General features: G+C 34.2%; 1 protein-coding gene across 3 annotated transcripts; it reads right to left on the bottom strand.

The window, feature by feature from the left end:
* Positions 1-725: 725 nt before the first annotated feature.
* Positions 726-9110, bottom strand: LOC107496182 (uncharacterized). Of its 3 annotated transcripts, XM_052252014.1 has the most exons (9): positions 9062-9110; positions 8716-8959; positions 5337-8401; positions 4502-4802; positions 3604-4250; positions 2439-3129; positions 2142-2338; positions 1723-1996; positions 726-1632 (listed from the first exon to the last, which is right to left on the bottom strand). In XM_052252014.1, exons 3-9 carry the CDS (start codon positions 8373-8375, stop codon positions 1103-1105), a joined length of 5679 nt encoding a protein of 1892 aa, XP_052107974.1. In that variant the 5' UTR covers positions 8376-8401; positions 8716-8959; positions 9062-9110; the 3' UTR covers positions 726-1102. The 3 variants fall into 3 exon arrangements, with proteins under 3 accessions (XP_052107974.1, XP_052107975.1, XP_020982659.1); XM_052252015.1 differs by lacking the exon at positions 9062-9110 and having other exon boundaries at positions 5337-8358; positions 8716-9055; XM_021127000.2 differs by lacking the exon at positions 9062-9110 and having other exon boundaries at positions 8716-9055.
* Between the last annotated feature and the right edge of the window lie 3694 nt (positions 9111-12804).

The raw sequence follows: 12804 nt of genomic DNA on the forward strand, positions 1-12804 counted from the left end.
ACCTTCATGAACCTCACTATTGCTATTAGAGACAACTTGTTTATCTGATAAGTTAGGCTGCTCTTGCTCTTGGATACCATCTTTAACATCCTGCATTTATTGGCCTTCTTTTATCTTGTCTTCAACACTCTACAGTCTACACACATCACAGAATAGGACAATAGGTGTAACTTGTTTAATATATATTGCTACTACTTCTGAACTAAAGAGTGGTAATATTGGCTATAGTGATGCTGGAGCTTCTCCATTTTTTACTTGATTACATAGTCAGTCCAGGCCCAGAAAAAAAGTGGAGGGTGGTTAGGCCTGAGACAACCAATGTGTCGCAATCGAATGCATGGTCACGACACAATGACATCTTTAGATTTATGTGTTAGGTCTGTGATAACCAACATATTTAGATTCATGTGTTAGACCTGCGACAGCCAACCTAAAACTTCATCACACCCTAATGCATGGACACAACACAATAACATCTTTGATCCATTTAGTTGACCCAACTAGTAGGAAAAGACTTGGTTAAGAAAGTAAGTAGACCCAAGACTAACATAAATAGGCTGATTTATTCCAATTATTTTACAAGTATTCTTTCCTTTCCTTTTTTTAACAATTAAACAAAATGACTACATCAAAAGCTTGTCACTAGTAGCATAATTAGTGTTGTAACATAGCTAATAACAAAATAGAGATATGCTCGTCTAAAATAAACACAAGGACAAGCACATAAGTCATCATATTTTATTATTTTCACATTCAGAATATACATTAGTTACATTCACTCATCTATATTTATCATGTCTTAAATAATAACCCAGGTTCAATAAAGACTGTCATTAGAGTAGCAGCTTCTGTCATCAACACATAGGTAGGGAACCACAAAATATAGTAGCATAACAATAACAAACCAAGCCAAGCCAAGACACAATATTTGAAGGGATATTTTTGTGAAAAAGAAAGCCAAGCCAACTTCCCTCCCACTTCTGCCCATTATCGGGAAGAAACAAGAAAGATTTTCGACCCTCTTTCTCTTGAAACAAAGAAAGTCTCTGTTTCTTGAAGAGAAAGTAACAATTCCAAACAAACAAATTAAAGAGCAACATGATTAAAGTTGAAACAATGGATAATTCAAGGTGGCGAGAATGTTGGCTTCCTGAGCCTCTGTTTCTTGTAGAGAACGTAACAAGGGTTCCATCTCAGTGGACAATTCAGCAAGTTCAGAGTGGAGGGCATTCACTCTATCCTGAAGCGGCTCCAACTTAGAAAGAACCTGTTGTTTATCTGCAAAAAGTTTATCCAAGGTTGACAAGGAAGAAGCCGGCAAAGAAGTGGCAACCCTGTCCTCCAAATCACTTAACCAGCCTTTGTTGAAAGGAAAACATCCAACGAGGCGAATGAGATCCAAGAATTCAGCATGCTTGTCGCCAACAAGAGACACTAGAGGTTGAGTAGATAGAAAAGACACAAGCCTGTGAAGTGATGAATAAGCAAAGCCTTTAAAAATCAAAGAGGAGTTATCAACGGTGAGACGCATTGAAGGCTGAGCAGTTAAGAAAGAGCTCAAAGTTGCAACACATTCAGCTCGCAATTCACCAGCTTCAACTAAAGAATTCAGCTCCTCTACAATGGATGTATCTGGCAAAAAAGTCTATAAAAGATGAGAGGGGACAAGAAGGAAGGCAAGTGGAAGAAGAGATAGAGCATAGTGAAATGAAAATTCTTTACCGTTAGAGCATTGAGTAATACAGACACTGCAAGAATGCTCTTTCTCCTGGTGCTGCCTGTCAAGAACATAAGAACAACGTGGTTCAATAAAATCCTCTTTGTTCAACTCCTCTCTCTTAGGTTCTTCATGCTCTTGTCCATAAGAGATCTCCTTTTCTTCTAGATTCTTGCTCTCACACCTTTCATGGTACGGATTCTGAGAACTTCCCTCTTTGTTTATGTTCTCACTCTTATGCTCCTTGTCTTCAAGCCTAGAAGCATTGACAAATTCCCTCTACAATTCCAAAGAGGTAATGCTTTATTAGCAATTCAACGTTGCTGATATTACCTCTTATTGTTTCTAGTTTAATTTGTTCTTCACATACTGATGCCCAAGTTTTGAAGGGGAAAAGTGAAAAAGAAAAAGATACAATATGAACCTGTGTCAAGTCAGCTTGAGGAATCTGCTCCAATGATTGTAACTCTCTTTTGTTTTCTCTGCCTGATGTGAGAATCTCATCTGATTCATTGGCTCTGCCTCGGCTTTCAGATGCTGGTTGATGTTGAACAGTTTCTTTATTTATAATATCATTTATGCAGAGTAATTCACTAAGCACGAAGAAATTAATTACGTTGTCTGCAATACAAAGATTATTAGAATTATGGAAATGATAAGAGGGCCAAACCATCAAGAGAATCAATAATCCAACCAAAACAAGTGCATAGTGAATGCATACCATGATAATAACTTCGCAACATCTCCTCTGCAGTAGTTGTGGAAGTAAGTGTGAGTTTTGGACAATTGTGCACAAGAAGATTATCCAGATTGTTAAACTCTATCCCTTGAGAGATGTTATATAAGTTTGGCAGTTGCATTAATATTACATGTTTCAGTTCTGGAAGCAAAGCCTCGACCACCCTCCCATTCCTATCCCCCACAACTTGTTCACATTCTCGAAATACTTGCTCAAGGCAGGGATTTTGTTTTATGATCAAATACTCTAGTTGTGGAAACTCGTGGGATGCAGAAAGATGGAACATATGCTTCAATTTGTTGCAATGAGTGATAAGAAGTAACTTTAGCTTTGAGAAGGACACTTTTTTGGATTCAGGGTTTGGTGCAACTTCGTAATTTTCATCCTCCTCAATGATTTGCTCCAATTCACGACACTGTATTACTACTAGGATCGTCAATTGAGGTAGGCTTCTCAATACACAGGGAGAGAATATGACCTTCAGCTTTTGACAACCCAAAATATATAGCAAAGTAACATTTTGGAGGGTCACGAAGTGTTTGGCACCCTTCCATATGTACCATGAGGTCATTTCTTGTCTGTTGATGGGAACTTCATCCAGATGAAAATTGCCTTCTATTTCGGAGTTGTTCCAAATAGACTCAGATCCTGACATTTTCCCATTTGTTTTATCCTGTAAAAGCATACTACTCATCAGCACTGATAGTACAGCAAAGAGGAACGGAAAGAACTCAAAGTGGTAGCTATTAAGTGACACTACACACATATTATACAATAAAATCCTAATGGCTGGGTTTTGACTTCTTTAACTTGCAAAACCACTAAATAGTGAGACTTTTATGGATGAATAGTCTTGATCCAACCTCCATAAATTTTGGCAGTCTGGCAAAAATTCTTTCAAATAATTCTATTGTCATTCTCACTTATTGTATTGGTGACTTCCCAATACGGGAAACTTCTATAAACAGTTAATTAGAACAACATGCAAGGTATATGAATAATCATCAGAAAATAAAAATATGGTTTAAAGTTTAAACTAATGGCATGCATAACACCAAAAAGAAAAAAAAAAAGAAAAAGAAGAGGAGGAAGAAAATATAAAGAGGATGAGGGATGGTGAGTGAGGAAGATATTGGTGGAGTCATACAAATGCAGAACCACGATTGCGACTTGAATGTGAAGAGTTTTTTCCTTTTTGTGACTGTGATTGTGTAGCTCCTGAATGAACCATCCTATTGTTGACAGACAGGGTAGACAACCCAACATTATCCATGACAGTCTGTTGCAGACATGAGCACGTGGCATAATAACTGCCCGAACAAATGTTGGTCATATTTGGTAAATCGAAGAGTGCCATTTTTTCCAAAGCAGGAAGCTCAATTTGGACATTTTCTTGATGATCATTAGAAGAATGAACACGATCGTTAATATTTTCACCAAATATATATCTCAACTGAGGAGCATGTCGTATTTCGACTTCTTGCAGCTCCACTAGGCCTTGAGCAAAGGATACATGCAGTATATATTCCAATGAGCGACAATTCATAACATTGATCCTTTTCAATCTTGGAAACATTGAAGCATAACTCTGTGGTTCGTAATCTTCTGGAGTTATTTCCTCTATATTTCCATGAGCAATTTCAGAAGTTACTACATATTTCAACTCATGGCAATCGGCTATCATCAATTCTTCCAATGAAGTCAAGCTAATAGCTGTGGATGGTTCAAACAATGTTCGTAGCATAAAACAAGATCTTAATATCAGACTTTTGAGATTGCACAGATTGAATGGTCCTGGAAGACAGGAAAAATGAAGGAATTCAAAATTGATTGGCAGATGAGTTATAATTCTATATGGTGTCAGGTATATTGCTTCACTGATTGTTAAGTAAACCGTCTATTAATTTAGACCTATGCTTAAAATTTCGAGCACTAAATACATATATAAAGTAAACTTCATATACCAAGTATTTTTACCCCCTCTAAAGACTAACTTCCAAAAGGACATATGCAAAAATCACGTGAAAATAGCGTGAAATACTTACCAAATCTGTAGTTCACAATGGAAACTGATGGCGGGGAATTTTCCACTTGATTAGATTCCAAATGAAAATCTAGCAAGTATTGAAACTCTCCTGCATTAGTGTTTCCACTTACCACCATTTGCTCAAGATTTTGGGGATTCATGGATTGTATAAGAGCATTGTATATACAGCCTAGCTTTTGTAAACATTTCATCAATGGATCTTGCTCCTTATCAATGAATCGTTCTGCCACCTCAAGTACGGCTTTTAACTCACACTCCTTCATTCGTATCTCATATAAACTTGAGTCATTGCCTTTTATCTGTTGTTTAATGTAGTTAATAAAGATTTAAAAAGAAAAATTCATCACATAATTTCAGCAGTAAACAACCATAATCATATTTTATGTAATTATTATTTATTGAAATACTATTGTTCTTCTCTCTTTTTGTTTTAGGAGTTGCGTAGGTTGTGTCTTGAGAATAGTAAATTCTTTATTAAAATGACACTCCAACATTTTTGACTGTTTAAAATGATAAATGCAGATGAAACAAATACATTCTAAAGATAACAGTACTAAAAATAATCTTGTTTTTGTAACAAGCTCTGTAATAAATGGAATCTCCCAGCTTACACTTATCGAAGTATTTGCACCTTACTCTTAGTATGTCTTTAAGAAATTTGGTTTAAACATTTTCCAGTTTTGGTTGTATTAATCATAAATGCATGCCAATAGAGTAATATGCATTGTTATATGTGGAGCTCCTCTTTTATACTGATTCCTACAGTTCCTGTCAAATTGCGCAAGCAGATAATCAACAAGTTGACAACGAAACGAAAAATTAAGCAATTGTACCTCAATGATACTCCGGTCATCCTGTCTTCTCTTGGAATCAGCCATGCAATTATTGGCAGACTCAATGACAAACCCAGGACAATTCCGCAAAGCTACCTGATGTAGTGATTGCCATGTTGCACGGCAATTTCTTGGGCAAATGCTAATGATGTTTGGCAACTTAACAAGAGCAAGCTCTCCTAGACGTGGAAGATCAATCTTGAGTGCATTTTGGCTCTTCTGGGCTCCATGTTTGGAGTGGCCAAACACATGTTTCAACTCATTATTATCTTCTATTTCCAAGCATTCCAAATGTAGTAGGCCCTGAGCCAATGTGGCTGGGATTATGTATTCAATCTTCTTACACCCTCTAACTAATAGCCGTTTCAACTTTTGGAACACTAAACAGCCATCATCATCATTACTTGACTCAATTTCCTCATCATCTTCTAATACATGCTTGATTCCATCACAGTACAATATTTCCAGTATTTCCAAGTGGCTCACACGAGCTGCAGCAAGCGTGAAGACAGATGTCAGCTTTTTACACTCAAACAATTTCAAGGCCGTTAGACTGCACAAGTTCAGCTTCCAGTCAAATAATGTTCCTTGCAATTGTGGACACTTTTTTATATACAGCTCCTCTAGTTTCACAAAAAGACCACTCCCATGCTGACCATGATATAAATATCTTAGCTTCTTCATCCGCTTGATTGTTAGCTTGCGCAACTCGGACAAAAGAGAACCTACTTCATTCAAATGTTTGCCGGTGTCAACCAAATGCACTATATTCTCTGATTTTTTTATCAGCAGCTCAATCCACCCATGGTTCATACCTCCTCCTCCTCCTTCAATTTGAAATATGCCAGGGATGATACTTTTGACATCTCCACGAATATTTGCTATATACAGAATTTCTGCTTTCGTGGCCAAATTCCTGACTGCCACATTAGACGTGTCAAAACAACTAAGAAATAAGGTTCTGCCATGACTGAGACACTTTTGTTGATATTTTGAAAAGTATTTGCCCAGTCGTATTTGATACCTTTCCAATGGTTGGGGGACACTGAACTTGCTGAAGAATTCAGGAGGGTCTTCATCTTCCAAATCCCATTCTGGCCTATCATCATTGATGTACAGTTCCTCAATTCGCGGGTGCTTTCCAGTTACCTCAAATGGATTCCCTTCCATTTCACATCCTGATAAATCTAGCAATCTCAGGTTTGGTACTTGTGTGACTAGAACATCAATTAATTCAGGGAGAGAACAATTATGCAATGTAAGACTTTCAAGTTTTTTCATATCTCCCACAAACGAGATGTCAAATAATTCCCACCCACTTAGGAATAGAGAATGAAGGTCTGTCAGTGATTTGAGGGACATGGTTGAGAATTCTCTTCTCTGATGGCCTTCCCAGCAAAGAATCAAAACTCTGAGACTTGCAATTCCTTTGAAAATTCCTTCTGATACTTCCGTATCTGTTTTTATGCATAAAAATTCAATACTAGAACAGTCCAACTCTACTGGAAATTGCTTGCACCACAGATATCTTATCGGAGTGCTATCCACCAAGTTTGCATTGTTTTCCATGACACACTCAATTGCCTTACCATCATTGCGTGCAATCCAACGGGCTACATCGCGAACTAAGTCATGCATTTTGACACAGTTTACTCCAACAGCATCTAACAATAAGCTGAAACTTAAAAGCTTATCCTTAGCTACAATTACTTTGTTTCTTGCCCCTTCAAATGTGACAACTTCTTCAACTAGGCCCACCCCTATTGCAATTCTGATTAAATCTTCAACTGGAATTTCAAAGTCTTCAGGGAATACAGAACATAACAAGAAAAGTGACTGTTCTACAGGGTCCAAGTTATCATAGCTGACACGCAGAATCTTATAAGGATTTTGCAAACCTCCCTCAATGATCACAGGCTTACATCTTTTAAGATTATCTGACGCAACCTTCCAATCTGCTTCACCCTTGCCTTTCAAAGTGTTAGCTATAGCTACTATTGCCACAAGCAGTCCTTCACATTTATCTGAAATTTCTTGTGCCAATTTCTTCAAGGCATTAGAAGTGTCTTCAGTTATCTGTGCTTGAGTTTGGAAAAGTTTCCACGCTTCTTCAAGTTCTATGGTCTTTAATCGGATCTTCTTTTGGCAATCATTCAGAGAACAAACTGCTTCAGACCGTGTGGTGATGAGAACTTTGCATCCCCTGTGGTTCTTAAAGGAGGGAATTCCTATGGCTTCAAAATCAAGCCTATGCCATACATCATCCAAAATCAAAAGAACATTCTCATGATTTTCTCCGATGAACTTGTCCAAGCATTGTGCTCTTTGAATTTCCTCTTTTTGAGGAAAATCAAACTGTAGCCAACTTGCAATTTTTTCTTGGATTCTTTGAATTTCCACAACACTAGACACAGGAACAAAGACTACTTCCCCAAAAAGCCCCTCTTCTTTTGCCTTTCTCCCAACTTCCATTGCCAATGTAGTTTTACCACATCCTGGCATCCCATACATGCCGACCATGTTAACAGTGTCATCATTTAGTGCCTGCATGAGTTGATCATAAGCAGATTGTGTGCTCTCAAACTTCAAACATCTTTCAGGAGAAAAGTATCTCAAGCCTGGAAGCGAAGCAAGCCGTTCAAACTGCGTATACTTGCTGCCTTCTCCAATACACTTTTTAACATCCCCTTTGTTCTTTACTAACTTCTTCCCCAAGCGATATCGCCAAAACAAATTAGGACACTTCCCGAAACAATAAATCTTGTTTGTCCTTGTTTCTGTGAGTAAATTATCCACATCATTTGAGAGGTTGTTAGCTTGGTTGAGCCATTTGTGCATTAGTTCATCAGTCTTTTTCAGTTGCCGCTTTTGGTGATGAACATGTTCTTGGACACGCTTTTTTGTGTCCACAAGCATTTTGTCTTCATGTTCAAGGCCCTCAACAAGGTCGTGGAAGCAGCAAGGATAGCGTAATTCGTCTACTGCTCCACAGACCAAGTCTCTTGAAATTGAAGCGGCAAAGCTGCTAACAAAATCCATCAATACTCCACTAAATGCAACTTCACCTGAACACGAGATGAAAGCAATAATTAATTTTGAGAGAAAAATTTTTGTGCAGCTTTGGCGAGTGATAATAATACTGAAAGGTAAGCAAAACTAGAACTGAAGAACCTGATTTCCTTGTAATAAGATTTAGCTGTTTCTTTTTTATAAATGAATCAAACAAAGACACGGTTTGATCTAATGAGCATATATATTCATATATCATATCATACATTATAAAAATGGCCGCTTCAGTTTTCAGGATAAGTACACATCAACAACCAATATGGAATGTGAAAACAGAACGAACAAACTAACAGTAAAATAAATTAATTACCTTGTTGACTTTCCAACACAAGGTTGACTCAAACCTCTAGCAGCAAACAGCAATCATCGAATTCGAATGAGAAGAATATAAGATAATCCTCATTATTGCGTCAACATGGATATTGGAAATCCTACATCTGCATCTGCATGCACTTTCAACTTTGAAGTTTGAAGACACCACAGCAAACTTGACAAGTGAATGGGTGCAGCAGGGAAGTCACGTCTTTTCAACTTCCAACAATCACAAGTTCTCCCTGCAACCAATCAAACAAACCAACAAATAAAAAGTAAGCTTATTGTTAGCAGAAAACAAATAGCGTGGGTGCTCCACTAGCGAGTGAGTGATCAGAGTGAACCTTTTTTCTTTCAAAAGAGTTAAGAAAGAAAAGCAAGTCTGGTTCACTATTCTGGATTGATTAAAGGCAGAATATAAGGTACAGATCAAAGTTTAAAGATATGTTTAGGTGGTAAAATATAAACTATACATTTTAAAGCCACACTTTTCACCTAAAACCGTAACTCTTCACAAAGAAAAGCGTCACTTAATGGAAAAAAGTAAATTAGAAGATTTAAGAGAAGAAGTAATTAAATTATCAAAATTAATAGATCAAAAATTAATGATTTTAACTAATGTTAATTGTAATGACACCGAATTCTTAAAATCAATACAAAATGATTTTTCTCAAAATCTTTATTTTACTATAAGTTTTATTGAAGGACTTCAAAAACCTGAAAAAACTTATTTTTCACACGGAATTTCTAAAAAATGCTACCATGGAAATGATTCCCCACATCTTTATCATACTTTTAACCCACAATTAAATTTTATAGTAGATATGCTTGAAGAAATATTAGTATCCATAAAATTTCAAAAAAATAAGGAAAAAGAAAATCCCAAAGAAGAAAAATTTCAAAATATAATCAATATAACAGACTTAAAAGTAAAACCACCATTGAAATTATGAATATTGAAGAAAAATTAGAAGAAGTTACAATGCTTTTTAAACAATTAAAAATAGCTCAAGAAAATAATATTATGGAACATGGTTTTCAAATAGAAGAAGAATTAGTAAATTCTGAAAATATAGAAAACGAAGAACACATTCTAGATTATTCAAGTGACGAGGAACCAGCAATTCCAATACAAATAAAAAATGAAGCTGGAACATTTAAGGATAATCAATCTCAATTTAAATGGGAAACATGTTTTGATAATTATGCTTTTAAAAAAAGGTTTATAAATAAAGATTCAAAATATACAAAAATACCATCAAAATACGTTCCTAAAATCCAGGAAATGGAAGGAGAAAGAATGCTTGACTTAGACTGTAAAAAGAATGAAAAAGAAATTTTCGAAAATTGGTTGAATTCCTTTTTATTAGAAGCTTTTACTAATCCAAAGTTTAGTGAATTGTCTCGAAGAGATATTTGAAATTACATAGGGTTTCATACTAAAGGAACTATAAGAAATTATATGACATCAATAGAAAACCAAATAATAGAAGATTTAGCAACAAAAACAACAGCTTATAATAAGATATTATATATAATGATGATTCTATATAAAGAATCTTTTGGAAAAAACATTATAGATCATAGACAAGAAGTCTATAATAAAAAATATCAAGAAGCAAAAAATCATTTAACTAATATTCAGATATATGATTTATGTAATGTGGAATCTTATATATGCGAATATAGAATACATTATTACAAATTAAAAGAAGAAGATAAAAATCATTATCTTAATATGTATATAACAAAATTTCCATATCCTGCTAATGAATTTATAATGGGAAGATTTATAAGAGAAATAAATAGAGGGACAATTGAATATAATTTTGGTGGAGCAACCTCTGCAATAAGAGAGGAAATAAAAGAACGTTGTATGCAAGAAGCAACTCAAAAAAGATTTGCGAATATAATTAGAATTTGTTGTCAGGATAATGAAGAGATACCCCAAAAATATGATTTTAATAAAAATTTTCAAAGAAAAAGAAAATATCAATTTAGAAAAAGAAAATACTATCCAAACTGGAGAAAAAAGAAGTATTTTACAAAAAGAAATAACGATAAAAACAAAAGACAAAGAAATGACTATTGCCCGAATAAAAAAGAAAATTGTAAGTGTTGGTATTGCCAAGAAGAAGGACACTATGCAAATGAATGCCCGAAAAAGAAGGATAAAAAGGATCTTACTAAACAAATAGAAATTGATAAGTCTTGTTTCATGGAACCATTAGAGGAATCTGATGATAACTTAGACTATATTTTTGAATATGTCTCAGAAACAGACTCAGAGACTGAGTAATAATGCCACATTTATTACTATAAAAATAACAGAAAAGTTTATAAATGCTTTCATAGATTCTGGAGCAACACAATGCTTTGCTAGTTCAAATATAAAACTTGATTGGAAAAAATTAAAGAAACCATTAAGAGTTAGAATAGCTGACAAATCAATACATAAAATTGACCAAAAAACAGAGATGGTTGAAATTTTTATTCAAAATTATAGGTTCATTGTTCCATCAATATATATGTTAGATTCTGGAATGGATTTTATGTAGGTTCATTGTTCCATCTATATAATGTTAGATTCTGGAATGGATTTTATCATAGGAAATAACTTTTTTAAGCTATATCATCCATTCATTCAAGAATTAACATATATAGTTTTAAAAGCTCCACACGATTCTTCAATAAATAAAAAATCAAAACGTATAAAAATACCAACTACTACTATAGATAAGATCTTAAAATTTAAAAGATTTTCTATATTAGAAACATGTTATTTAAATTTATACTTTCAGATAAACATTCTAAAAAATAATCTTGAAATAAAGATAGAAGAACTTTTGGATGAAATTTGTGCTGAAAATCCTTTAGATATTAAAAATACAAATAACGAATTAGTAAGCATTAAATTAAAAGATCCTACAAAAGAGATAAATGTTCGAAATAAAATTCCTTATTCCGCAAGAGATAGAGAAGAGTTCTCATTAGAATGTAGAGATCTTTTGGAAAAAGGAATTATAAGATTAAGTAAAAGCCCTCATGCGGCTCCAGCGAATTATAAGATTAAGTAAGAGTCCTCATGCGGCTCCAGCCTTTTATGTTGAAAACAATAATGAAATTAAAAGGGGAAAATGAAGAATGGTTATTAACTATAAGAAGATGAATGAAGCAACTATTGGTGATGCTCATAAACTTCAAAGAAAATATTCTATTTTAGAAAAAATCAAAGGAGCAACTTGGTTTTCATCTCTTGATGCAAAATCAGGATATTGGCAACTTCGTTTAGACGAAGAAATAAAAAAAACTACTTTTACTTGCCCAACAAAAGAATCAACAAGTGTGTTGCTCTATGAATGGAATGTATTACCATTCGGATTAAAACAAGCCCCAGGTATTTATCAAAGATTTATGGAAGAAAATCTAAAAGAGTTAAATGAATTTGTTTTAGTGTACATTGATGATATACTAATTTTTACAAAACAAGATAAAGAATATCATCTTCAAAAATTATTAATAGTTTTAGAAAGATGTAAAGAAAAAGGATTAGTTCTTAGCAAAAAGAAAGCAAGAATAGCAAAACAAGAAATAGAGTTTCTTGGATTGATTCTATCCACTCAAGGAAAGCTAAAACTTCAACCAAATGTTCTAGAAAAGGTAAATTTATTTCCTAATAAAATAGAAGATAGAAAACAATTACAAAGATTTTTAGGGTGTATAAATTATATTTCTGATCAATGATTTTTAAAGAATATAACAGAATACACTAAAAGCTTATTTCAAAAAATAAGTACTAAAAAAGTATGGAAATAGGATGAAAAAGATAGTATGCAAATTCAAAGAATTAAAGAATTATGTGAAAAACTTCCAAAACTTTATATTCCAAAAGAAAATGACTACTTAATAGTAGAAACAGATGCTTCAGACATAACCTGGTCAGGATGTCTAAAAGCTAAGAAAGCTATAAAAAGTTTGGAACAAGAAAAAGAATCACTAGATTCTAAATATCCCCCAAAGAAATTACTTTGCAGGTATATTTCAGGAACTTTTACTCCAACAGAACAGAGATATACTACTCATGAAA

This window comes from Arachis duranensis, chromosome 7 (assembly GCF_000817695.3).
Source record: "Arachis duranensis cultivar V14167 chromosome 7, aradu.V14167.gnm2.J7QH, whole genome shotgun sequence".
Taxonomy (NCBI): Eukaryota; Viridiplantae; Streptophyta; class Magnoliopsida; order Fabales; family Fabaceae; genus Arachis; species Arachis duranensis.

What these genes read in the sequence shown, in the direction of transcription:
- LOC107496182 (XM_052252014.1), bottom strand. Translation starts at nt 8,375, where the DNA reads ATGGATTTTGTTAGCAGCTTTGCCGCTTCAATTTCAAGAGACTTGGTC. An exon ending in ATGACCGGAGTATCATTGAG is followed by an intron (nt 4,803 to 5,336) that starts GTACAATTGCTT and finishes ATTAAACAACAG; the next exon opens with ATAAAAGGCAATGACTCAAG. An exon ending in CATTGTGAACTACAGATTTG is followed by an intron (nt 4,251 to 4,501) that starts GTAAGTATTTCA and finishes CCTGTCTTCCAG; the next exon opens with GACCATTCAATCTGTGCAAT.